General features: G+C 40.7%; 1 protein-coding gene across 10 annotated transcripts in view; it reads left to right on the top strand.

The window, feature by feature from the left end:
- Ryr3 (ryanodine receptor 3) overlaps positions 1-27,046 on the top strand; it is a 598,743-nt gene that overhangs the window by 247,360 nt on the left and 324,337 nt on the right. For all 10 annotated transcript variants that reach the window (XM_045155998.1, XM_045155993.1, XM_045155990.1 and 7 more), the window contains 6 exons: positions 8,211-8,384; positions 12,319-12,440; positions 20,969-21,137; positions 22,647-22,782; positions 23,620-23,715; positions 25,454-25,572. In XM_045155998.1, the coding sequence (XP_045011933.1) occupies positions 8,211-8,384; positions 12,319-12,440; positions 20,969-21,137; positions 22,647-22,782; positions 23,620-23,715; positions 25,454-25,572 (816 nt within the window). The remainder of the gene's footprint in view (positions 1-8,210; positions 8,385-12,318; positions 12,441-20,968; positions 21,138-22,646; positions 22,783-23,619; positions 23,716-25,453; positions 25,573-27,046) is intronic.

Genomic DNA, 27,046 nt, shown 5'->3' with positions numbered 1-27,046 from the left:
AAGTGGAGGTAAAGGGATTAAAGGATGCAGAGAAAAGTGCTCAGCTCTTCCCTGTGACATCTGCTCAGATAATGTTTCTAGAACAAGTTAAACTTCTCCCCAACACACTGAGAACAACAGAAGTCCACTTCCTCTTCCCACTCCACGAAAGCCTTGCAGACAGCTACATTGCCAGCCAGGCTCTTTATAGTGTCTTTTTGGGCATGAATTTTTTTTTAATTTATTTATTTGAGAGCAACAGACACAGAGAGAAAGACAGATAGAGGGAGAGAGAGGGAGAGAATGGGCGCGCCAGGGCTTCCAGCCTCTGCAAACGAACTCCAGACACATGCGCCCCCTTGTGCATCTGGCTAACGTGGGACCTGGAACTGAGCCTCAAACCGGGGTCCTTAGGCTTCACAGGCAAGCGCTTAACCGCTAAGCCATCTCTCCAGCCCAGGCATGAATTTTTTAAAGACAATAATAAAATCTCAAATTCTAGATAAGCAGCTTATAAGGGTACTATGCTAGCCAAGAAATGAACCTAGATGTGATTCCTCAGGGTCCTGCAGAAACAACTAAGAAGACATTGGCTAACAGAGCCTTTCTCAAAGGCACACTGCAGCATCTGTTAATATGTTCCATCTTCCCTTTTTTACCTCAGAAATATGTTTGGATGCTTACAGTCTATGTTGAAAAAATATTTTCTCAACTTCTATGAACACAGGTGGTATGACATTATTAAATAACAGTAAATTTCTTCTAGTAAATGTGAATTAGAACTTACTGTCTTCCAGATATCATCCCTCAAACTATGACTGTAACTTACAGCTCACCCTCCATAGCCATACTCCTAGTTTATTACTCATGCTGAAATGGCTAGTCTAAGATGCATCCCTGGTGTCTCAATGGCTTTCCACTTTCTGCATAAGCTTTTCCCAAAACAGATTCCAAATGATGAACAAGCTGCTAGTAACTCTGCAAGCCTCAGATGATCACCTATAGAGTAAGACAATAAAAACAGAAGGGTCACTGGAAAATTTAGAGAAACATTTACAGTGTTTTCTACATAACTCATGTTACTTTGCAGGTAGGTATGTCCTTGGTAAGTTAATAGGTCATTGCAGTGTACTTAGCAAAACTCTTGGCTCTAAGTAGATAGTATGTGTATACTAGGTCTGGTTTCCTTCAAGAAATCTTAATCCAATTCAAAGAGTAGCAACTTGATCAGCTAGGTCAAATGCTAAAATGACAGTAAGTATATGCTCATAAGCATTTCTTTAATAGCTATCAGTGGAGGCTGAGTATAACATGTGTTGGGCTGTGCCCTATCTTTTTTCAAAATCAGCTTTTTTTGTATTATAGGCAAAGATGATACCAATAAGCAGATATATAAATTGAATGTCTGAAGAACAATAAACAAAGAAAATTATTTGTAACCTATTTCAAGCAAAGCACTAAGTAGAATACAAGTAAAATTCCAGTCCTGCTTTTTTCTCTAGCTTCTGGGCCAGTTTTCAAAGGTCTTATACATGCTTGAAAAAATATAGATTTGATTGTTGCCAGGAATAATAAAGCCAACAGAACAGGAGTTAGTTTCCATTCCTGAGAGGAAGAGAATGTCACACCACATAGGACCACGTAAGACAATACTTGTTGGGAAGGAGAAGGAGTACAGGAAAAATGTAAGAAAGAACCTTTTAGTGGTTTCTATTGATAAGAATGGACTAGAAAAGATCAGAAGGTTTAGAGTGGATGGATTTGAATAGTTTCAGCAGTCTCTGTTGTGATGGCCTTTCTGCAACATGGAGCTGGTGGTTAGAACAGTGGCACCAGCTCTGTCAATGAAGAGGTGAGGTTTTGGTCTGGGATCTTAGTTTTCCTGTATACTGTTATGCTTCCAGGGGCAGTCTTTCACTGTTTTAGGAGTTATCTGGACCTAGTAAAGGCAGTCCCCACAGGGTGTGTGAGATCATGAGACAAGAGTAGATGAGAGGTGTCTTCCAGCCTTTGATGTGGGGGATGCCTGATGGATGCAATGTACACCTTGGTAGGATGATCAGTTACATGCCTTCTTGGGAAGAGACATAGGAGAAGCTCAGGGAAACACAGTTTGCTCTCCTAACAGGTCATGGTAACAGAAGGCATGACATGACATGCGGGAATAAACAGGAAAGCACTACCGCCAACTAAAAGGCAAAAGAGGCAGGTGTTAAAGGAGAACCTAGGGTGTAATTTTTTACTGGAGTTTCCATGTGCAAGGCAAGACAAGGTAAGGCAGGGGAATAGCTTAAGATCCACTACATGGAATAGTTCTAGCATGCTCTATGCTGTGGAAGTGTCCCTGCCTAGCTGGGACCTGGCCTCAGGATGATAAAGGCAGAGAAATGTTGCCTCCTGGAATGTACAGGGCACATAAAGGAGCTCTCTCTTTGCATCCTTTAGCTTGTACATGTCAAGTATGCCTTAGGGCCCTGTGCTATGCATGAGAATTGAACATCTGTCCTTACTAAGAAAACATTTAAAGATATTACAACATGTAAATATTGAACTGTAAACATTACATTTATAAAGATGCAAAGATGAGTAGTGGGAATTCAGGCAATAATTTTTTTAAATTTTTTTGTTCATTTTTATTTATTTATTTGAGAGTGACAGAGAGAGAGAGAGAAAGAGGCAGAGAAAGAGAGAGAATGGGGGCACCAGGGCCTCCAGCCACTGCAAACGAACTCCAGATGCGTGCACCCCCTTGTGCATCTGGCTAACGTGGGTCCTGGGGAATCCAGGCTTGAACCAGGGTTCTTAGGCTTCACAGGCAAGCGCTTAACTGCTAAGCCATCTCTCCAGCCCAGACAATAATTTTTTAACTCTTTATTGACAACTTCCATAAATAGAGACCAAATACCATGATCATAATTTCCTCCTATCACTCCTGTTTCCCCTCTCCCCTACACTGAAACCCTTCTTCTTTATAACTAGTCTAAACTCTTCTATTTGATGTCATCATTTTTTCTTTCCTTAATAGGTCTTCTGTAGGTAGCATCAGCCACTGTGAGTCATAAATACCATGTCTACTTTGTGTCTGGAAGAGAGTACTGTAAGCAGTATTCCTCTTCCTTTGGCTCTTACTTTTTTGTTTTGTTTTTTGTTTTTCAAGATAGGTTCTTGCTCTAGCCCAGGCTGACATGAAATTCATTATGAAGTCTTAGTGTGGCCCCAAACTCTTGGCAATCCTCCTACCTCTGCCTCCCAAGTGCTGGAATTAAAGGTGTGCGCCACCATGCCCAGCTTGGCTTTTACATTCTTATGGCCACCTCTTCTAAAATGGTCCCTGAGCCTTAGAGGGTGTGTTTGAGATGTGTCATTTAGTGCTAAACATTCCACTGTCACTTATTCTCAGTACCTTTGTGAGTTTTGAGTCACTTCAATGGTCACTACCGCCTGTAAAGAGAAGTTTTTCTAACCAAAAGTGAAAGTAATGTTAATATATGGGCAGAAAGATAAGATATTTAGAGGGCAGCTTGGTGGGTATTATATATATCTATTTAGCTAGAGAGCTGTAGTAGTTCCCTCACTAGGTCTAATGGCCATTCCAGCCATAGGCCTTTAATTAGGTTTTCAGTGTCAAGCAGGAATTCCCTACTGTGGAGCAGGACTCAAGTCCAATTAAAAAGCAGTTAGTTTCCCTCATAACAAACATGCCACCATTGCACAATTTGGTCCATTTGGTCTGGCTGTCTATCTGTAAAGTCTGTGGGGTCCACTGCTGGTTAACATTGTTGAAACTTTTCTTCCACAACAGGCAGAATAGCTCTTTCCAGCATTCTGACAGCTAGTCAACAGGGAAGAGGCTTTCAGCTCAGCTTCAGCTTGATTTCTCAGTGACCTGCAGGCCAAGCCTCTGGTGTCTTTGTAATAGGGTCTTATCATCTAGCCTGGTCAGGCAGTAATGTTAATAAAAGTCCAGAGAAAAGAAACCTTTTCTATGTCAAGATGAACTCTTTCAAGGTTGAGAGTATAGGTCATTTACCTGGAATATTCCTCAGTTTGATCTTCAATGCTGAAAAAAATATATATCAGTACTCATATCCCAGTTTGATTAAAGCATATGTTATGTAAGGGCTTCAGAAATGAAATCACCAGTGAAGATACTCAACAGCAGACACTGCAAGCCTTATATTTGGCCAGCCAGGCAAAATGAGCCAACAGGTTTAATAGTGGCATGTCTGTTATGGGGGAAACCAACCACCCTCTAATTTGACTGGAGGCCCGCTCCATGGGAAGGAATATATATACATCCCTGATACTGAAAACCTACAACAGGGATAGTTATGATCCCCAGGGGTGTAACATCTGCTGTTGTCTGGCTAAATGTATGTCCTATGCTCACCAAACTGCCCAGTAAGCACTTCTCTTAATGTTCATACCCATATGTTAATGCTACTCTCATTTTGGTTTGAGAACCTTCTCTTTTCAGATAGCAGTGACCTTGGGATGACTCAGAAAGCACCATGGTGCTAAGAAGAAGTGACAGAGGAGTGCTCAGCACTGAAATATCTCTATCATGCCTACCAAGCTCAGGGTCCATTGCGGAAGAGGTGGCAAAAGGAATATAAGAGCCAAAGGAAGTGTAGGACTCCTTACAACATGCTCCTTCAGACACAAAATGGCCTGGATATCCATGACCTCACAGTGCCTGACACTACCTATATAAGGCCATCATAATATGAGGAAAAGATGATGACATCAAAATAAAAGAGAGACTAGTTGAGAGGAGAGGGGAGAGGATATGATGGAGAGCAAAGTTTCAAAGGGGAAAGTGGGAGAAGGGAGGTAATTACCATGGGATATTGTTTATAACCATGGAAGGTGTCACTAAAAATAAATAAATAAAAAGAAATGAGAATTGTATTCCATAAGAACTTGGAAGGTGACAGGAGGTGCTTGATTTAGCCCTGTTCTTTGCAAAGGTTCCATTTTAGGAATAGGATGGCTACACCTGAGGCCATGTTCAAGTAAAAACAAGTAGCAATACTAGTAGTTTATGCTCAAGTGAGAAGGAAGTCAATAGCCTACAGTCAGCCGAGGCAAGGTTCTGTGTCACTAGTCTCTTTCATTTCCTTGTTGATTTATCATTCTTGTGAGGGGTTGCGTTAGTGCTGGTTGACTTTGTCCTGTGCCTTGGTTTTGGTTGTAGCTTCCCTTCTTTTAAATGAAAGTAGCCATTGCAGTATCCACCACAGGGCTCAGAAGAGGCTTCTGTGTGAAATACTAAAGATAATAGTGGCTTATTTATTACATGGGTAGAAAATGGATTCTGGCATTTACTTATAATGAAGTAACTTCATTCATTGCTAATTTGGGAATACCAATACCAGAAGTTACCAGAAATTGGTACGATTATTATGTTTAACAGTTTTATTTTGTGTTATCTTTATTTTAGTGTGTTGGCTATGGTTAGAGAACAGGCTATAGACTTTTTTTTTTTTTTTTGCCATTGTACAAGTCCTGTTCCTTACTGGAATATCTACAGACCTGTAGATATTTCTGAAATGAACACCAAATATTATTTTGTAGAATAAATGCATTCTTGACTAATTGCCTATAGAGTCTAATATGTCAAATTCCATGTTCCTATTGCCTTGCATTATAAAATAAGAAATTTGTTCCTCTGACTGCATTCATTTTGAAAATAAGGCATATTTAACAATATATCCTATTTTCATAATATATATTTAAAGTAAAGAGCTTTCTTATGAAATGTTAATACTGCTCAAAATGGTTGCTCAAATGTATGAAGTAACTATTTTCCTCTTACAAAAGTCTAACAGAAAAGAAATGATTTAAAATATAAATAAATGTATGTAAAATAAAAATTACTCATATATATAATATTTATAGCTCCTCAGTATTTGTTCCTTAAGTAACACAGATGCTGAATTCTCTATTAAGAATCCCAAATTGGGGATGGAGAGATGGCTTAGCAGTTAAGCACTTGCCTGTGAAGCCTAAGGACCCCGGTTTGAGGCTTGATTCTCTAGGACCCATGTTAGCCAGATGCACAAGGGGATGCACATGTCTAGAGTTTGTTTGCAGTGGCCAGGAGGCCCTGGCACGCCCATTCTCTCTCTCTCTCTATCTGCCTCTTTCTCTCTCTGTCCATCACTTTCAAATAAAAATTTTAAAAAATTAATAATCCCAAACTGGGTTCAGGAGATAACTCAGTCAGTAAAGTGATTGTCTCTTACATACATGGAATGAGTCTGATCCCAGTACCCATGTAAAAATGCTGGGTGGTGTGCACTTATAATTCCATACCAGGAGACAGAGAACATGAGGATCCTTAGAGTTTGTTGATCAGCTGGCCTAGGTCTAGCCTAACTAATGAGCTCCAGGCCAATGACAGACCCTTGTCTCAAAGAAGGTGGACAACATTTATTAAGATGACACCCAAGGTGGTCCTCTGGTCTCCACATACATATGCATAATCATGGACCCCCACACAAATACAAAAGCTTACCTATACATACACACTCATATGCATTTAAAAAATGAATAAAAGATTATAAAATCAATTCTCCTGGTTTGTCATAGCCTGACCCCCCCCAAAAAAAATCACACAAACATATATACATTATGATGTGCTAAGTGCTTGATGGAGGAACGGGGTGATACTGGAGAAATAGAACAGGACATACTTTTTCTTCACAAAGCTATCTCCCCAGTCCTAAAGCGGAGGTTTTTGAAACTTGGAGTTTAGAGTAGCAGTGAAAGCCTAGATTCTAGAGGTGGGCTTGATTTAAATCCTAGTGATAGTCTTTGAATGACCTTGGGCAATCGCTTCCTTTGTGTTCTCACCACCACAGGACTGAGACAGTATTTGTAGCTACATCAGGGCTTCATTATAAGAGTTCATACCTGTACAAAAGTCAGTGCTTAAGCCTGGCAACAGCTCAACACATGTGTGCTGTTGCCATCACTGAGAAGGAGAAGAAATTGTTGCAAACAAAGGGAATAACTTGCCACATTATTTTATTCTGCAAAAAGTTCAAACTGCTGCCTAGCTAATGGCTTTTACAAATGAGTAATTTAATGCAAGATGTAGAAAAGGAATGGAAATAGTACACAGCCATTCATAATAGAACCAGAGAGGTACTGATTAACGAGGAAGGGGAAGGAACAAAGTTATTACCATGCCTCAGGGATATACTTCATAACACAGTCTTAGGAAAGGCACTCAGCTTATCACTAAGTGACTGCACAGTAAGTCCCTTTTCCATACTGGAGGATAGGTAGTGAAATAGACTTGAAACTCTGACCATAATCCACAACTAAGGTGCCCTGTGTTAGCATACCTTCACTTGACAAAATTCCAGAGAGAATTCAAATTAAAGTGGGAAAGCTTTATTTTGGCTCACAGTTTTAGAAGTTTCAGTTCATCATCAGCTGGCTACATTGTTTTTCTGGTCCTATGATGAGGGAGAACATTATAGCAGGAAATGTGTGACAGAAGCAAAATGTGAGAAAATAAGAGTCCAGGGTTCTAATATCCACATGAAAACCAAACCCCATGATTCAACTTCTTCCCAGTAGGCCCCACCTCTTATAGGTTCTACCACCTCCAGTTTCCCAGAATGACAGGAAGCCTTTTACATGTGGCCTTTGGGTCCCATTTAAAATCCAAACCACAAAATGGTCCTAAGAGACTAATTCATAAATTACTGTATTATCTTGAAACACAGTAGCTTCCCCTGCCTGTTCAGAGTCTGTTCTCTCCATTGAGTTTTTCTAGCTATATATGTCAAGTTAACATTGTTTAATGCTCCTGAATCAGGGCATTTATGAAAGATAATAATTAAAATCACAGAATAACTCAATGGCTAAAAATGAATTAACTTGTCAACAAAGACTTACTTACTAAGTAACTAAGTTAGAGGAAGAGAGGCAGGAAAGATGATGAAAAACAGAATAAAAAACATACCAATTGTTTGCTTTTACTATGAATTTAAACAATCACTGAAGAGGCCAAAATTCAAAGTGCACTAATTTTACAACTAGTAGCAGATAAGGGAAGCATGCCTTTCTAAAATCCTGGCTTGGAAAGACACATTATGGTTATTCTGGTAATCGCTTTTTTATTCTAATCTGAAGATTCTGCATAAAGGATTTGTTTTTTAAATTGGGTTACTATTTAATCAGGCATGTGTATGTTTTTTCCCCCTATGGAATAGGAAATTAAGGAGAAATTGGATTCCAGTCACAAGCGAGATATGGAAGGCATGGGCACTCCGGAAATCAAGTATGGGGATTCGGTCTGCTTTGTCCAGCATGTAGCCAGTGGTCTTTGGGTCACCTACAAAGCACAAGATGCCAAAACACCCCGCCTGGGACCTCTGAAAAGAAAGGTAAAGGATTAGGAAGCTTGTTTGCAGTTGCTTAGCATTGAGTTGGGGACAAGTGATACCTCACACCAGGTGTTTGTGTCTTTTTTACTAGGCTAAGGAGTGATTCTATGATATATTGTAAACAGTTTCTCAGTACACTAGGCTCACTTAATGATTTTGACCCCATATTTAATTTTTTTAAAGTTCAATACATGACAAGTCTATATAGAGGGAATAGAATTTGTTTAATTTACTCTGAAACTTGATTGCAATGACTTTTAGTATTTTCACTATTTGGGGATTATCCACATCATTGCTCCCTTCATTTAAGTGGATAATGGACTTATGTGCAGTTTTCATCTTATGGAGATGGAATAGAATCTGTATGGGGAAAATGCAAATTGCGTCATAAGAAGCCCCCAGGAACTGACATGCAAAAAGATTTGAATTGATACACAGAGATGTATCCAAACTTAAGTTGCCCTACACAGCCTGCCACACTGGGAAGCTAGCTCGTGTCCTGTAGCATCTTTTTATCACTGGAAAAAAATGGGAACCAGGGATGAGATTCTAGGAGTGTAGTGCTTCTTTTCTGGAAAAATCCTTTTAAAATATAGTTTGGAATAGTTGAGGAGGCCCAGAATCAGGTTGCAGAAATGTGGTTGTATACTTATAATTCTGGTATACTAACCCATTGTGGTAATGACAGTTTCTCTGAATGCTGGGTATTATAAGGTGTTGGAATAAAACCATGAGATGATGTTAGCTTGGTGTAAAGCAAAACATACTATGATAATGTCTATAAAGAGAGAACAAAATTGGGAAGAGGAAGTAGAAAAAAAAATCCCATACAGTTTTGCTTGTATGAACTCAGCTTTTCTTCCAAAACAATTTCAAAGGCTAGGCCAAATATTACATCAAGAATCCATTTGAATGTTTCACCAAGAAATCCACCTCCAACATGAGCAGAATGTAGTTCAACCAGGGAGAACCCACCTTCACCTTGTTTTTGATCTTTGGAGCAGAGTATGGGGTCTAGGGTTAGCTCCATGGTGCTAGAGAGGTAAGGTGGGCATAGGTTTAGTCAGTGTTTCTGGGACTTCAAGGACAGAGATCCCAGAGGAGAGGCAATTATAGAAATAGCCTGAAATTCTATATGCTTTTTCTCCTGGATCCTACCATGATCCTAAGTGTGGTATGAAACAAGACAATGAATAGGAGGACACAGGCTTGATGGAGAAGACCAAAGCAGAGATGGTGATAATAGTATTGAAGTTCTAAGGAGTCAGAAATTGGGGCTCATTGTCTCCCACTTTGGGATGATCCTGCAAAACACAGTATACCTGAGTCTCACAAGGGCTACAATGCAGAAGTAAGGGCTGTTGCCTAGAAATAAAAGAAAACTGGAAAAAAAGATACCAAAACCCTTTTTCTGCCAGTAAACACAATATTCCGTATAATAACATCATCCACAGACTATAGTTTTTCAAAGCTCCCAAGGTAGTGATAAAATGTAAATATTGTACAACTTGAGGATTTGGGGCTATAGCAGTAGTGGGAGGAGAATATACCAAGGACTCTGTCTATATGGAAAGATGTAGATTGCATTGTTAACTTGTGTCTTTCTCTGCCCATAGATTTATCTAACTGCATAAACATGTGTATGAATTTTGGATTAACCTCCCCTACATACTGTCGTAAAACATAGCCTGTGACAGGGGTACACTACTTTATTTCATAAAGAACATGATAAGTCCTTACTCTAAAAATATAAATGATGCCAGCTCCTGGGAGGATGGCTTAGTGATTAAGAGTACTTATTGCTTAAGCATAGGGCCTCTCAGGCCAGAGACCACTAAGTTTAACTACCCAGAATTCACATAAAAAGCTGAGTATGGCCATGCACTTCTCTAACCCCAAACCATGGGGAGGGTGAATAAAATGGGCTCACTGACAGATAACATCTCCAGGATGAGAGAGAGAGAGACCCCATCTCAAGTAAATACACACGTGAACAATATGAGACACTCAACATTCTCCTCTGGCCTCCACATGCATGCACATGGAGTGTGAGGCATCTGCACCACATGCGCATACATATACCACACATCACACATATATGATATGTTGATAGACAGATAGATATAATGTCCACATCTGTGTTAAGCATTTTATAAAATAAATAAAACCAAGGGAAAACAAACACATGAAAAAGTTTGTGAATGGTAGCTCACCTTAAAGGAGGCAGCCCCTGTAAGTTCATAAGTGCAATGGCCATGTTCAGTCCAGATGGAACTTCTACAGTACCCCTCCCCACGTCCAGCTCTTGTAATCTTTCCTGTGGTGCGGGGGGGTACTAAAGAGGATAATGGAGTACACATGATAAAAACACAATATGTAAATCTGGCAAAGATCAAACGAACATTTTCTAAAAGGATACAGTCCCTTTCTCATCTCCCCACTGGTCTGTGGGATAGATACCTCCATGAGAAAGGTAACTGAGGACCTGGACTGTTAAGATCAATAAGCATATAATAGCCATTGTTCCCCAGTTCTTATTTCTTTCTTGTTTGGCTGTCCAGTTTTAATATTGTTTCTGAACAAGCAAAACCTATGAATGTTGGTCTTTAGGGACCAGAAATCTGGGACCCAAGGCACAGCCCATGTGGAGACAGTATATTGCTCATTGCACAGTTAACCAGTTGATGAGGAGTCCCCACAAAGCAAATGGCTAACATTTGGGGAGTCTGATGGTAAGATCATTTTGAAGGATAAGCACAAAGTTTTGCAAGTCTGTATCCTAATTCCTATGTGAGTTCATTATCTCAGCATATACCTTCTAAGAAGAAAAATAAGGAAGAGATCTTCACATGGAATGAAAAATAAGCTATTTTATGCTAAAAATGAAACAAAAAGTTTTTCTCTAAAGATATTTCCTAGAGCCACATATTTGATGACATTGATACATGGTCTGAACTTCCAAGACCCACACATGGTCTCTTTTCACTTCCACTAAGAGGAAACACTGCCCAGGAACTTGGATTGGGGGTAGATCTTAACTCGAACTAGGGCCAGAACATCCCACTTATTATCTATACATAATTGACCATTTTGAGAGAAAACGATACTGACCTTCACACCAAAAGCTGCCAGTCACTTGGTGACCAGTAAGCATGCTTAGCTTCCCCATACAGTAATGTACTGTTCATATAATAGACATTCCTTAAATACCTACTACATTCTACAAACCATTCAAAATAATTAGCACAACTAACTGTCCAAATGACCATAGACTATAAGCACATTTGCAATGGTGAAAATGGAAACAGCAAGGTTTATTAAACTTTCCCAAAGTCACACAGCAGGGAAGTGGCACAGGACAAAAAAAAATAGCACCTGATACCATAGTCCATGTCTTGAGAAGCTCCTCCACTTCCTCATGCTACTCCCCTCCTGGCCCATTTTTCCCAGTCTTAGAGTGAGCTAACTCAGCAAAACTGTCCTTCAGTTGAGAAATCTAACCCTGTTCCAACCAGAGAGTTTTGCTTTAAATTGTTCTTCCCAGTTCATATCTGGGGCAAAAGGCCCTGAACAAAGTGATTCCTCCCACCTCCAAGAGTAAGGTTCTGTGCTCATCTTAACAGAAAAAAAGCTATTAGAAAAGTCTCCTTTCATCTGTTTAAATGGGCCATCTAGGCCCAAGGAATTGATTGAAACTCATACCATGGTGGCACATAAAATTTCATTTTCGTCAGGGAACCATGTTTCAGGAGTGATTCATGTGTCAGTAATAGGACATATGGATGAAATGATTTTGTTAATGTCCTATTTCAAAAATGGGCCCAGGGGAGCTTGGTGGGAAAACAAGAGTAAGAAGGGAACACTGCAGGAAATGTGGGCAGCTCAGCTGCAGAGTCCTGTGTAATCTGGACTTGTTCCCGTGCCCTGTGGGTAGGTCATACTCCATCAGGAAGGCCACATGGATGACGGATTAACACTGCAGAGATGCCAGCGTGAGGAGTCACAGGCTGCTCGTATCATCCGGAACACAACAGCCTTATTCGGCCAGTTTCTCAGGTACTTTACCTCTTCCCTTTTCTTTCCAATCCCACCACCCATCTCTTTTAAACTATGACTGTTCTCAGAAAACACTCACCAACAGAGAATTTCACCAGAGAGCTTATGGCTGAAATTCAACTCACACAAAGGTGACTTTCCACTGGCTTCATTGGTTGCCTAGCACATACTCAAAACCACACAAGTCATTAGGACTGTGCAATAAATAGCTAAGGTCTTTACAAGAAAACGAAGTGAAAAGAATCCTTTATGTCCCTTTTGCATTCATGTATCCAGAGGAAGAAGAGAGGCGAAATCAATCCAGTCCCTCTCGAAGCTGTTTAGAAAGGGTCTCTATGTCATCCAGAACTGCTGCTGTGGTTTGAATCAAAGCAGATCAGATTTGCAGTGGAAGCCTTGGGTTACCCAACTGTGATAGGGACAGTAAGTAAACCACCTGCTTACGCAGTAATCCCTCTAGCCCAAGCAGCCGCCAAAACAGAGCTCCGGAATGTTTTCATCAATTACTGCAAAGAACTGATCCTGTTGGAAACAGTGCAGCATTCCAAACCATTCTTCTCTGGTAGGAAAACCTCTCTAAAGCCAAGAGGGTATAAATTGCCTATGTGAATTGGCTTGAAACGAGGACCTTTAAAAATAGCTTCTTTTCCACTTTTTTGCATTTCAAACACTACAAGCCAAGGAATGCATATTAGTTGGGCATAGGCTAAGCTGCTACTTCAGTGCAGAATAAACTCTTACTCTCTTTTCAGTAATTGTATAAAGTGGGCAAGTGGCTTAGGAAAAGCAGGCTCAACTCCTGGGAGTCAGACTGCCATGCCAGCATCTTCCCATGTACTCCTGGATGAGCATAGCAGTATTACCTACAAGATTGTTAAAGATGTACACTATCTGGCTGGGGAGATGGCTTAGCTGTTAAAGCATATAAAGCCGAATGCACGATATGGAGCATGCATCTGTAGTTCATTTGCAGTAGCAAAAGGCCCTTGTGTATACTTACCCTCCCTCTCTGCCTTTATCCTCCCTTCTCTCAAATAAATATTTTTAAATGTCCATTATCAAGTTTCACCCCAAATTGACTGCATCAGATATCCCGGGAGAAAGATCTAACAAGTCATTGTTGTCTAGGCCCTCAAGTGAGGCTGATGATATTAAAGTTTAAGATGCCATTACCAAGGCATAGAGATCTTCACCCTAGCTCCACATTAGATTTATCAGGGTGGCTTTTAACACCCTGATATCCAGGCTATGTCTCAACTGTCCCTGTTGCCTCAGAATATCTGAGAGTGAGATTCAAGTGCCAGTAGTTATCTGGGTGTAGAGTACATATGTGTCATTCAGGGAGGCAGAGGCAGGAAGATCACCCATTCCAGGCCAGCCTGGATTATATGGTGAGATGCCTTCTTCTCTCTCTCTCTCTCTCTCTCTCTCTCTCTCTCTCTCTCTCTCTCTCTCTCTCTCTCTCTTTCACACACACACACACACATCTGAATGACAAAAATTAATTTGAGCTCCTTAGATGACTAATGCTGTAATGTTCAGGCACAGTTGAAAATCACTTTAGTCACATATTTTCTTCATCCAAATGGTCAAAGACAAAGAGTATCTCCATGTGTAAGGTCTCTTTGGGGGTAAAAAAGGAAAAATTAGGAGATAATGGCAAGCAATTTATTTTTAATTAACATGACTCACTAGCAGATCATATTGTGCCATTTTGTTTGGCATTCACTTGGTTAAAACTTAATTACATATCCACACCTAGCTTTGGGGAGGGTCAAAAATATCTCTAGGCAAATGTGTTCTCAGATATACCCAGAGATTCTATTACTGCATGTTAAAGAACATGGGATAATGGAGTCATTTCTGCCAAATGGTGGAAACTGAGTTTTTCAAGTCAACAATCTTGTTTTACTTTTGTCTCTGTCACTGGTTTCTTGTGAAACCTATGCAAAATATGTCCTTGTTTCTATGTCCCAATGCTCCCAGAGCCTACTATCCTTCTTCAAATAAAGGTTTTTAGAAGGAATGTCAGAGTATAGGCATAAAATGTATCAGCACACAAACAAGTAATTCATGTAGCCCTACACTCACGCTAACACCATCACCCTCAAAATAGATTTATTTATTTGGACTCTTGTTCTCTAAATCCCTGTCTTCAATTTTTTTGAAGGTAGTGGCCCTAGCTTCCCATTCAGTAATTCACAGTAAATGAAAGATCTAAACATAAGAACTAAACTATAAAATATTAACCAGAAGACATGGGCATGCATTTCCATTACTTTGGATTAGGGAGTTTTTTTAATATGATACCAAAAACAAAATCACAAAGAAGAAACAAATAGAAAATTGGACTTTACCTAACTTTAAGATGTTTTTTGCTGCAAAGGGTACTATCAATAATTGAAGACAACTCATAAAAGGGAAGAAAATATTTGAAAAGTATATAGTTGATAAGGACTTGTTTCCAGAATAAAGAACTCTACCAGTAACAAAGACAAAATACCCACCTAAAAATAGACATGTTGGGCTGGTCTTGACTCTCCAACCAAAACGCTGGTATTTCAAACATACACCATTACATGGTGCATGTCTAAAGATTTAAGAAACCAAAATACTGCTTTCTAAAGTAGATATGTATTTTGTAGTCCCCTCAGAAACATTGTGTTCCACTTACTCCACACCTTTTCTTATATTTGTGGTTCCAGGAAATTTTGATTGTGGTCATTATGATGTGGATGAAGTGGTGCATCATGGTTTTGACTCACATTTGTAGAGTGGATTGTAGCATTGAACATCTTTTCATGTGCATATTGGCTATTCACATATCTTTTGTGGGAAGTGAATCAAGTGTTTTTGTCTTTTTAAAGTGAGTCATTTAGCCAAGCATGGTGGAACATGCCTTTAATCCCAGCACTAGGGAGGGAGAGGTAGGAGGATCACTGTGAGTTTGAGGCCACTCTGAAACTAAGTAGTGATTTCCAGGTAAGCCTAGACTAGAATTAGACCCTACCTTGGAAAACCAAATTAAAAACAAAAAGAAGAGGAATGGAGAGCTTACTTAGCAGTAAGGCACTTGCCAGTGAAGCCTAAGGACTCATGTTCAAACCTCCAGGTCCCATGTAAGCCAGACACACAGTGATGCAAGTACATTATGTCGCACATGCTCACAAGGGCACAAACATATCTGGAGTTCATTCCCAGCAGCTGAAGGCCCTGGTGTGCCCATTCTTCCCCCCCACACCCCTGCTCCCTCTCTCTCTCTCTCTCTTTCTCACTCTGTTCTTTCTCTCTCCCTCAAAATAAGAGAGAAAGAGAAAGAAAGTGGAGTAAAATGGAGTCATTTGTCTTTAAGTTGATATTTGTGAGTTCATTGAACCTCTGATTACAAGTTCTTTGCAAAATTTATGATTGGGAGAGACTGTCCCATAGTCTGTGGTTTTTCTTCTCATTTTCTTAATGTTGTCTGACAAAGTACAAAAGAAGCTTGGCCTAGTGGTGAATGCCTGTAATGCCAGCACTCAGGAGGCTGGGGGAGGGGGACCATGACTTTGAGGCCAGCCTGTGCTACATGATAAGATTCCCCTCTCAGGAGTAATAGTAGTAAAAAGTATTAAAATCAAAAGTGCTAAGTTTTGCTTACCAGGTGTAGCATATGTGCTGTGGATTGCACTGTTAGTGTCCTATCTTTGCCTACACCCAAAGTCACCAGGAATTTGCATTTTCTTCTAAGAATTTTGGAATTTTTAGCTGGTACATGTAGGTCTATTATCTATTTTCAGTCAATTTTCTTTTTAGGGTCTCACTCTAGCTCAGGCTGACCTGGAATTCACTAGGTAGTCTCAGGGTGGCCTTGAACTCACAGCAGTCCTCCTACCTCTGTCTCTTGAGTGCTGGGATTAAAGGTATGCACCACAATGCCTGGCTTTTTCATTTTCAGTCATTTTTCTACACAGTGTAATGAGCGTTTAAGCTCCTCTCTCTGCATGTGGATCATGTGGACATCAGGTTGTCTCATATAATTTTCTGTAAAGACTGCCTTGCTCAATCAGATTGTCTTGGGGCTTTGTCAAAAGTCAGATGACCAGAGACAGGGGAGATAACTCAGCAGGTATGAGCTGTTACTATACAAGCATGAGGGCCTGAGACCACCTGAGGTCAATTCCCAACATCCACGTAAAAGCTGGGTAGGCCATGTGCGCCCTTAACCCCAGGCCTGTGGCAAGCAGAGATAGAGGAACCACTGAGACTCACTGGTCAGCCAGTATGACCAGAAACACAGCTGCTCCAGGTTCAGTGAGAGACTCCATCTCAAGAAAATAAAGTAGAAGAGTGACAGAGAACCAGCATTCTCCTCTGGCCTCCACACACATGCCGTCCAGGTGAATGTGTCTGCATGCACACATGCAGGCACTGTGCATACACACCTCGTTATTGATCTCTGAGCTCTGTCTTAGCTATTTTGATTTGCTAAATCTCTTGCATTCTATGTAAATTTTAGGGTGAATTTATCAATTTCTGAAAAATATAAAATAAAATAAGCTTACTGAAATATTTATGGATACTGCATTTAACCTATGACTCCATTTGGGAAGACTATTGTTTTGCAATACTTAACAGAATACAGACATGAAATGTTTCTCCATTTATTTAACCTTCTTCAGAGCCATTAAGATTTTGTGGATTTTCAATGTATTGTCTTATATTTCCTTCATGGAACTTTTTACCCCTATGTATTTATCTCCATATAGTACTATTATAAATAAAATTATATTAGAATTTAAGTTCCAATTAGTCACTACTATTGTATGGAATATAAGTATATAGACATTGGGTTTTAAAAAGGTCAATCTTGAACCCTGTAATATTACTGAAAATGTTTTTGGGTCAAGTGAGTTTGTTCCTTTGCTATAGCTTCTTTAGAATGTTCTATATACAAACCACACTGTGCATAAATAGAGGGGTTTCCCTTTCTAATAGGGACCTCCCTTTATTTTCTGCAGTCAAAATGCTGTACCACTAAGCTATACTCCCTCCATTTATTTGCTTATTGGCATAATTGCAGTGGTAAACAATGTAAAGTGTATAAATAGATAGTGTAAAGTGTAATCACAATGTTATTAACAGACATCCCAGTCTTCCTACTATTTGGTATCATTTATTTCAGCCTGAGGAGTTCTTTGTATTCTTTTATAAAGCAGTCTAAGACCATTTGCTGAAAGGCCTCTGTTTGGCTCATAAAACATTTGAAATTCAGGAACTTTGTGTTTTGTAAGGCCTCACATTTATCTAGAGATGTGTAGGTGTTTAGAGCCCTCTCTAGTTCTCTGGAGCATGTGTGTGCTCTGTATGCATCCTGTCCTGGCTTGTGAGAACTGCTTGACTGTAAAGCTGGGAAGCATGCGTAGGCTAAAACACCAGTGACTTCTTACCACATGTTGTTTATATAAAGTAAGCAAGTTAATACTTCTTGATTTGCTACATACCATTGGTCAGTTATTAGTGTACTGAAGCAATGGGATTATTTTAGCTGGTTTTATCATAGTTTTGTATAGAGAGTGTTTACAGCTATGCTACAAGTTCCACTCCTCATATGGATGTTCTTACTTCTTCCAGACATGACAGGCTGTTTCAGAAGAAAAGATGAATGGAAAAAATAGATCAATAGAGTTGGAATGAGGATATCATGAGCACTTGTAAATGATAGAAAAAAGTATAATTTGGAAAGAAATTCTTGTCTTCTCTTTCTTGAGAAAACAACAGTACATGACATGTGCAAATGGAAGTTGTCCCTTTGTCCTACTGCATTGTTCCCAGCCACTGTATAGACAGTGGTGGAAAGAACATAAAGGGACATTAACTGTCCTCATTCATTGCTGTCCACTCTTCTGTTCCTATTCCTTCAACCTAATTTTTCCCTCTCAAGGGTCCTCATTCATTCCAATTGCACTTACAAGCAAATGCCTTTAACCACTGAGCCATCTCTCCAGCCCACATTTTTTAAAAATATTTATTTGAAAGAAAGAGAGAGAGAAAGGCAGACACACACACAGAGATAGTATGTGCATGCCAGGTCCTCCTGCCACAAAGGAACTCCAGACAGATGTGTCACCCTGTGCATCTGGCTTTACATGAGTACTGGGGAGTCAAAGCCAAGTCATCAGGGTTTGCAAGCAAACGCCTTTAACTGCTGAGCCACCTCTCCACTCCACAAATGTTTTGCTTTGTGCTTTTTTTAAAAAAGGAGAAAAGAAAATGACAAGCCCAGAAATGAATCAAAATCTTGAGAAAAGTGTATCCAATTCCTCCTCCACTGAACCTAAAACGTAGAAGTTGCATTAGATTGAGTTCTGTGACCCTTATTTTTATCTCATGCCCTTGGGCATTTTCTTCCACCCTGTCTTTGTGCCTAAAAATATTCCAGTAGTAATTTATATTTATATGCACTTCTGAAAACTTACCCACATCGGGCACTGCTAGGAGCCCAATACAGCCAGAAGTATCTCCCCGACATCAGTACGCTTATACTCTGCTGGTATTCCGCCTTCATGCAAGGCACTCATAATTTTTTGGTACAAAATTGAAATTATTATTACATACATCCCCCCAACCACCAAATAACTTGAGAGCTTATTGAGTCTTTGCTCTAGGTTTAAGTATATTTTTTTCTTAGAATGTCTCCAGATTAATATATGACAGCAGTTGACTGTCAACCCAGAAAATAACTCATTAGAAACTGTCCATCAAGGGAAAGCCCTGATGTTATTTGCTTATTAAGTCTGCTCTCAGCCACTTGGGGCCTAATGATACTATTCCCCAGGGGCTAGGTCCATCCCCTTCCCTTCTTAGCCTTTGCTCTCTAATAGCATGTGGTTATCATCAAGAAGATGAGAAAATAAAGGTTTATTTCATTTTCTGTGGAGGTTTCTGATCTGCCTGTTGGAAAGGATCTAAGTACAAAGTTTTTGGAAAATTAGAAACATTCAGAGAGATGGAAACACATAGAGGATAAGAGTAACACAACAGTGAGATGCTGGGCTGGAGAGATGGCTCAGTAGTTAAGACACTTGACAGAAAAGCCTAAGGACCAGGGTTTGATTGATTCCCCAGGCCCCACATAAAGCCACAGGCACAAGGGGGCACACACATCTAGAGTTCATTTGCAGTAGCTGGAGGCCCTGGCATGCCCATTTTCTCTCTCTCTCTCTCTCTCTCTCTCTCTCTCTCTCTCTCTCTCTCTCTCAATCTTTCTCTCTGTCTCTCACTCACTCTCTTATCTCTAATAAATAAACAAAATATTTTTAAAAAATAGAAAAGAGAGATGGTGGGACAGGTAGCATGGGTAAGAAGAGACAGAAGTAAAGAAGGAGACAGCAGGAGAAGCAGAAAGAAGTGATGTTGGGAGACAGGAAAAGAGGATCTGCAGAGGGGAGACCTCTAAGTAAGGGAGGATCTAGAGAGCAAAGGAGACACCCACACTGGGCTGAGGGAAAGTGTGCACGTACATGGGCACACCGAAACACAAATACAAAAACACAGATGGTGGGGGTTCTTAGGGAGAAAATAAAGCTGGAGCTTCATGTTTTATCTGTTCCAACAAGGAGTCACAGTTTAAAAGAACTGTGGACTAATACCTCTATTATTTTTGCAAGTGTATTTATTTAAATAGAAAGTGTGACAGGCACCAGGGGGTAAATGAAAGGGAACCATCTGCTGTAGATAGAAATCACCATCCTTACAATCAATAGAACTTCCCTCTTTAGATTTCATCAAAATCATCGTTAGACAGTTTGTAAAGACTCGTGGAATACAGGGATGATATATCACAGCATTTTTAGATGGATATATTATAAGGTGCTCGAGAATAAGTGTGATAAAAAGAAATCATTTCTCTTTGTGTAGGAAGTAGCTTTAAAGTTGAGTCTGAATGATGTATTCTGTATCTCTGTTAGTTAAGAAACCCCACTATTCATTGGCTCAGTGACTTCCTCAAGAAACAGTTCCTGTGCCGGTGCAGGGCTGTGAGGAGGAAGACACTGTGGGCGAGTCAGGGCCTTGCTCAAGGCATACCTGAGCTGTGTGCAGTGCAGGGCAGTGAGGAGGAAGACGCTGTGGCGAGTCAGGGCCTTGCTCAAGGCATACCTGAGCTGTGTGCAGTGCAGGACTGTGAGGAGGAAGACGCTGTGGGCGAGTCAGGGCCTTGCTCAAGGCATACCTGAGCTGTGTGCAGTGCAGGGCTATGAGGAAGACGCTGTGGGCGAGTCAGGGCCTTGCTCAAGGCATACCTGAGCTGTGTGCAGTGCAGGGCTGTGAGGAGGAAGACGCTGTGGCGAGTCAGGGCCTTGCTCAAGGCATACCTGAGCTGTGTGCAGTGCAGGACTGTGAGGAGGAAGACGCTGTGGCGAGTCAGGGCCTTGCTCAAGGCAAACCTGAGCTGTGTGCAGTGCAGGACTGTGAGGAGGAAGACGCTGTGGGCGCAGTCAGGGCCTTGCTCAAGGCATACCTGAGCTGTGTCTTCTCATGGTTTTCAGTGGAAACAATCGCACAGCTGCCCCGCTCACCCTGCCAATAGAGGAGGTCTTGCAGACCCTACGGGACTTGATCTCCTACTTCCAGCCACCAGAAGAGACGATGCAGCATGAAGACAAACAGAACAAGCTCCGTTCCCTCAAAAACAGACAGAATCTCTTCAAGGAGGAGGTGAGTCAAAAAAAAAAATTTTGAAATGAGATTTTCTTTGCTATTTGAGATTAAATATCCGTATGCCTACAACTTAGCTCTGTCTCCAGGCATGCATGTGTTTATGAACAGACTTAATAACAAAGAGGTCTGTAAGCTCAGAAGAAAGGAGTTGTTGGGAGTGGACGTTCTCAGATCGCATTAGTAGTGGTTGGCCCATCCAGAGCATTAGGGTTTAAAGCTTCTATACTAATGCATGTGTGCCCAAAAATCCATTTTCAATAAAACACTTTGTTATAACATAGCATTGGCTATAAGCCTCACATTTTGGTAGACATCAGAATTTACTAGGAAACCCATTTTATAAAGCAAATTTGGGGCTGTACAGATAGCTTAGCAGTGAAGGCACTTTCCTGCAAATCCTAAGGACTTAGATTCAGTTTCCCAGTACCCAGGTAAGCCAGAGGCACAAGGTGTTGCAAGTGTCTGGAGTTTGCTTGCAGTGCCTGGGAGCCTTGGAACACCCATTCTGTCTGTCTGTCTCTTTCTCTCAAGTAAATAAATGATAAATAAATAAACCATTAAAAAGGCAAATGTTTACATTCTCCTACATAAGAAATGTCTGAAAATCAGGTTTAAAAGTCACAGAAAATATAGTATCTGATACTATCCCCTGAGTTCTTAAGTCTGTGATGTTGCTGGGACATGAGGGAAACCTGAAATGAGGAAGGATCATGAGACCTCAAGGCATTCTGACTTCATTGCTTCCTTTACATGACTACGGACAATTCACAGGCCTTCTCCCAACTTTAACATGATAATGTGGTACTTATGGGCCCAGGTTGAACTCTTCAGCACTCCATTCCTAGGGACATTTCCAGAGTTACTGTTTAGAGCTGTAGAATATTCCCTCTTTAGTTTTGTGATATAAGCAGACCTGGGCTTGAGGGTATTCTGCATGTGTTACCTGCTCTTTAGGCTGATGGAGGCACAGGTGTTCTCACTAGGTGGCTTAGTATTGTGAAATCCTATAACAGTGTTGAAAATCCTTCTCAGTTTTTATTGTTCTAGCTCCACCTGGGGCTGGGGAAGTAAATGTAATTGATGCATATGAATGGAATTTTTCAAAGATGAGACTTAAGAGAAATAGAGGTGCTCTATCCAAAGCTGCATGGCCTGAGTCAGACTCATTTCTCAGAAGATGAAAAGCAGGCTCTGTCACCCTCAGTGATCCTCCCTCTTCCTCAATATGCCCTTGCATTGAGTTAAACACAGCACGTGGGGACAAACTCATCACAAGAGACTGCTGACTCACTCCCCAAATGGATGCTATTTAGGTGTCTGAGGCATAAAAATGCATACTTTAGTTTTAGGAGAAAAAAAAAAACCTCAACTGGCACCATGAAAGCCTATTTGCATGTGTGTGCTATCAGCTTTCAAAGGTGAATAATATGGGAGGGGGGCATGAGCAAAGGAATCAATATTTCTTTCTTTACCAAGAATGTTGACTTTTCCCTCAACCTTCCTCAGGGAATGTTGGCCCTTGTGTTGAATTGCATTGACCGCTTAAACATCTACAATAGTGTGGCACACCTTGCAGGGATTGTAAGGGAAGATAATGGCATGGCCTGGAAAGAAATTCTGCACCTCCTATACAAATTGCTGGGTAAGTAAGTATGAAGTCCCTTCTCCTACTGAAGATTTCCAAATGTATATGGGATTTCACCCTCTGGGATTTTGCCATGAAATGCACATTTGCCATCCGGCCTCTTCCTTAGAAACTATTGGTAAACCATTTTATTCTAACCCAGCTCCTCTCTGTTGTGTCATAGCTTATTATACTTTCCAGATGGGTTAAAGTCAGTAACAAGAGTTTCCAATTTAGCTGATGTGGGTTGCAGCCAGTGAGTGTGTCCATAACAGGTTTTGTTTATGCTTGTGTTCCTGATCTAGAGGTCTTGCTTTGGGAACCTCCGTAAAATAGTGATGCATTTCACATATCTTACTATTGCATGCTGATGGTATCTTTTTCTTAGCTTAATCAACTTTTCCAGATATGTTCATTGAGATACATTTCTTTAGCACTGAAGAACAAATGTCTAGCTATATTAAAGAAAATGTTGCAAGAAGTTAAGTCAGTAACCAAGCAGATGTTAAATTTTCCACACTATCTGAAGTAATTTTATGAATTTATGTAGTTTTTGTACCATCTACATGATGAATTCAAAATCTGTCTCTTCTACTTCATTGCTCTATTCCCAGCAAAGTGACAGGTGCTTGATACACAGCAGATTCTCCTGAAATACCTGAGAGTGAGCAGGAGAATGCTAGATTTTTACTCTTCCATTCAAACATAGGAATAGGAATGTATCCAAGAGGCAGGCGCAGTGAGGTTGACATTCAGCACCTGTCGTTGCTAAGCTGGTGCTTCTCAGCTTTCCAAATTCTTAAGCACAGCATTTTGCCCTTTAATCTACATGATGAAATCTTTCCTTGTTTGCAGCTGCTCTCATTCGTGGAAACAGAAACAACTGTGCTCAGTTCTCCAATAACCTTGATTGGCTAATCAGTAAATTAGACAGACTAGAATCTTCCTCAGGTAAGAACCAACAGAAAACTATAAGTAGCAAGGATGGGTTTATTTTTTCCTTTCTGTGGTAGTGAAAACAAAGTTGAATCTCTTCTGCTGCATTGCTAATAATCCTCAACTACCTCAACAAAAAGGAATACTTTGTCTGCTGAACTGGTCTCACCTAGGCTTCTACAGGCCTTGCTCTATTGATTTACTTTCCAGTTGGTGCCTTCATCATCCTCACTTCCTGGGTCCTTTACAGATTCCCACCCATGGGTCCTGGTCTCCACCTTACTCCTACTGCTCTCCTATTCTCTGGGTGCTAAGGCTAACCCCCCTTTTCACATGTCACTTAGCATAATTAAACGATTACCACAGAGTAAGAGGAGAGGATCATCTCCCCACAATGGCCTTTCACTTTACATCGATGCCCTTCTTGAGGAACCACAGAGATTATGGGCATCATTTCTAGATAGCCATACCACAGGGCTGAGAAGTTTGCTTCCTCTAAGGTGAGTACACATGGCAGGTGTGTGTCCTCTGGGAAGCTGCAATTATTTGGATGCTTTTCTCATAGTCTAGCGTGGCAGTTACTTATGGAAATTAGCCACGAGAAGGTGCCCCAAGGACCTCATATCTTTCTAAGCTTCTCCAGTGCCTTCTCTCATTGGCTAAATTACATTTTAGAGTAAGATAGATAGATGATAGATAGATAGATAGATAGATAGATAGATAGATAGATAGATAGATAGATAAAAACCTTGATAAAGAAAAAAATGCTGGGTGTTGTGGCACACACCTTTAATCCCAGCACTAAGGAGGCCGAGGTAAGAGGATCACCATGAGTTCAAGGCTGCCCTGAGACTACATAGTAAATTTCAGGTCAGGTCAGCCTGGACTAGAGTGAGAAACTACCTCAAAAAACAAACAACAGCTGGGCATGGTGGCATACACCTTTAATCCCAGCACTCGGGAGGCAGAGGTAGGAGGATCACCATGAGTTCAAGGCCACCCTAAGACTACATAGTGAATTCCATGTCAGCCTAGGCTAGAGCAAGACCCTACCTTGAAAAAACAAAAAAACAACAACAAAAGAATCAAGAGAAAATTCTTAATAAAACCAGTAATGCTTTTGGCCAGCTACCTTCCTTAAATTGTCTTTATATGACCAGGCTCCAGGAATACTAGTTTTCCTTAAGCCCTCAAATTTGACATAGAATCTATACCCTGTGCCAGTAAAGGGGGGGAAGTCAAATTGTATTTCTTTGTCTTTCTTTTGTGAAAGAGCTTATGCTTTGTGAGCTTATGCCTTGTTAGATGTATGAGGGCACCTAAGATAAAAAGTAACTTTAGAATATTTTCTAAATTGTTTGAATGGTCTTCAGAATTTTAATAAATTGGACAAAAACCCAACTCTCACATCTGTAATTAAATGTAGAATTGTCTGGTTGGGTCTATGGAAGAATCCACTTGACAGCTGCTTCTCCATATTTCCCATACAAAGGTTGTGTCCCTGCCTGGGAAGAGGGTGGCAGGGTTGGTGCTGAAGTAAATGCTCCTCTAAATTACAGACGGCTCAGCCCCTAGGACCCTGAAGCCTCCGTAGATGGTTCCAGCTCCCTGCTGGCTGAGCATATTTAATAGAGTCAAATAATTGATGGTATACTGCCCCTCGAGATGCTGTGTTCACTCACTCTCAGGTTTCTCAACATGGTCAGTTCTACAGGTACTTAACGGGCAAATGATTTCTGTGGCATTCCTGTAGGTATCTTGGAGGTTTTGCACTGCATCTTGATTGAAAGCCCAGAAGCCTTAAATCTGATCGCAGAGGGCCACATCAAGTCCATCATCTCCCTGCTGGATAAGCATGGGCGCAATCACAAGGTGGGTTTCCGCAGAAGGCCTTGCACAGCAGCTGACTTCACTGGCTTTCCTCTCCCTAGCATGTAACCATTGTGAGGCCCTGGAATTCTCTTTATAGAGGGTATAAAAGCTTTGGGAAACCAGGTTTCTGAAAATCTCCAGACACACTCCAAGATGCATGGACTCCCTGGGCTTTCCCAGCTCCCCTGGCCCTGCCCTCCATGATGAGTCCCTAATGCAAGTCTCACTATGGTGCCCTTGACCAGGCCCAGTACAGATCCAGTTGCATAACACCGGCTCCATCCCCCAGGTCTGGTAGTTTGGGGCAAATATACAGAAATCATATTTAAAGCTGGTATAGAGAGCCAAGGCAACTTGGCTGACTATTAAAAGAAATCTGATTTAATGAAAAAAAACCAAATGAAGTATAAGAAATGACTTATGAGAAAACAAAAAGGCCATAGCTGCAGGTCCTCCCATTTGATAGAAGAGTTTTGTGCCTTTGGAATATTAAAAAAGTAGGAACAGTGCCCCTTCAACAGGGTGAGCTGTATGCACGTGTTTTAGGTCTGTAGTCCTAGCATCTATTTCTGTGAGGTCACGTTTTTGACCTAGTGGTCTATAACTATATGCTGAGTTTTTCCCTGTGCTTCACATTCACACCATGCATGAGGCTGCTGTTAGTAGGCAGAGGTACTTGAAGACCAAGGAGGACTGATGCAAGAGTGGGTGGTATGACTAGGCATGTTGGACCCAGTTGTGCTCTTACTGATTAGAGTAGACAAAGCTTCATCACTGGCCTTCTCTATGGCCAGCACTGGAGGAGAGGGATCCTGTGAATTTGAGATGTGTCGTCTCAGTCTGAGAAAATGAGCCCCTGTGGCATTGCCTACATGATATGCAACAGCCTGAGGATGCTTAAAGCCATGGTCCTTAGCATCTGTGAAATTCATTGGCAAAGAAGAGAAAGAAATATGTAGGGTCTGTAATTGCTTTCTCAAATGTGGTAAATCAAAAGCAGACTTGAGGTTTTAACTACAGACCAGCTTTTCTACATTCTAACATAATCTTCCCTGTTTTAAAAATGGGAGCACCCATTGGCTCATGACCTCATAGTGCCTCATACTACCTACACAAGACCATCATAAGAAGAGGGAAAGATCATGACATCAAAATAAAAGAGAGACTTATTGAGATGGGGAGGAGATATGATGGAGAATGGAATTTCAAAGGGGAAAAGGGGGAAGGGAGGGTATTACCATGGGATATTTTTATAACCATGGAAAATGTTTAGAATTTTTGAGAAAAAAATAAGATAACTTGTTTTTTAAATGGGAGCATTTGTGAGACACCCACAAGTAACACATGGCATGAGCCATCATCTAACGCTGATGAAGAGGAGTCCTCCAAAGGAGAACTGCTCTCATTTCATTGCCACAGGAGCCTCTCTAGAATATTACCACATAATGCACTTTGTAAATAGCCAGCTTTTCTA

The sequence above is a fragment of the Jaculus jaculus genome, chromosome 8 (assembly GCF_020740685.1).
Source record: "Jaculus jaculus isolate mJacJac1 chromosome 8, mJacJac1.mat.Y.cur, whole genome shotgun sequence".
Classification (NCBI taxonomy): Eukaryota; Metazoa; Chordata; class Mammalia; order Rodentia; family Dipodidae; genus Jaculus; species Jaculus jaculus.
The sequence above is the reverse complement of the archived record's forward strand: the minus strand, read 5'-3'. Positions and strand labels throughout refer to the sequence as shown.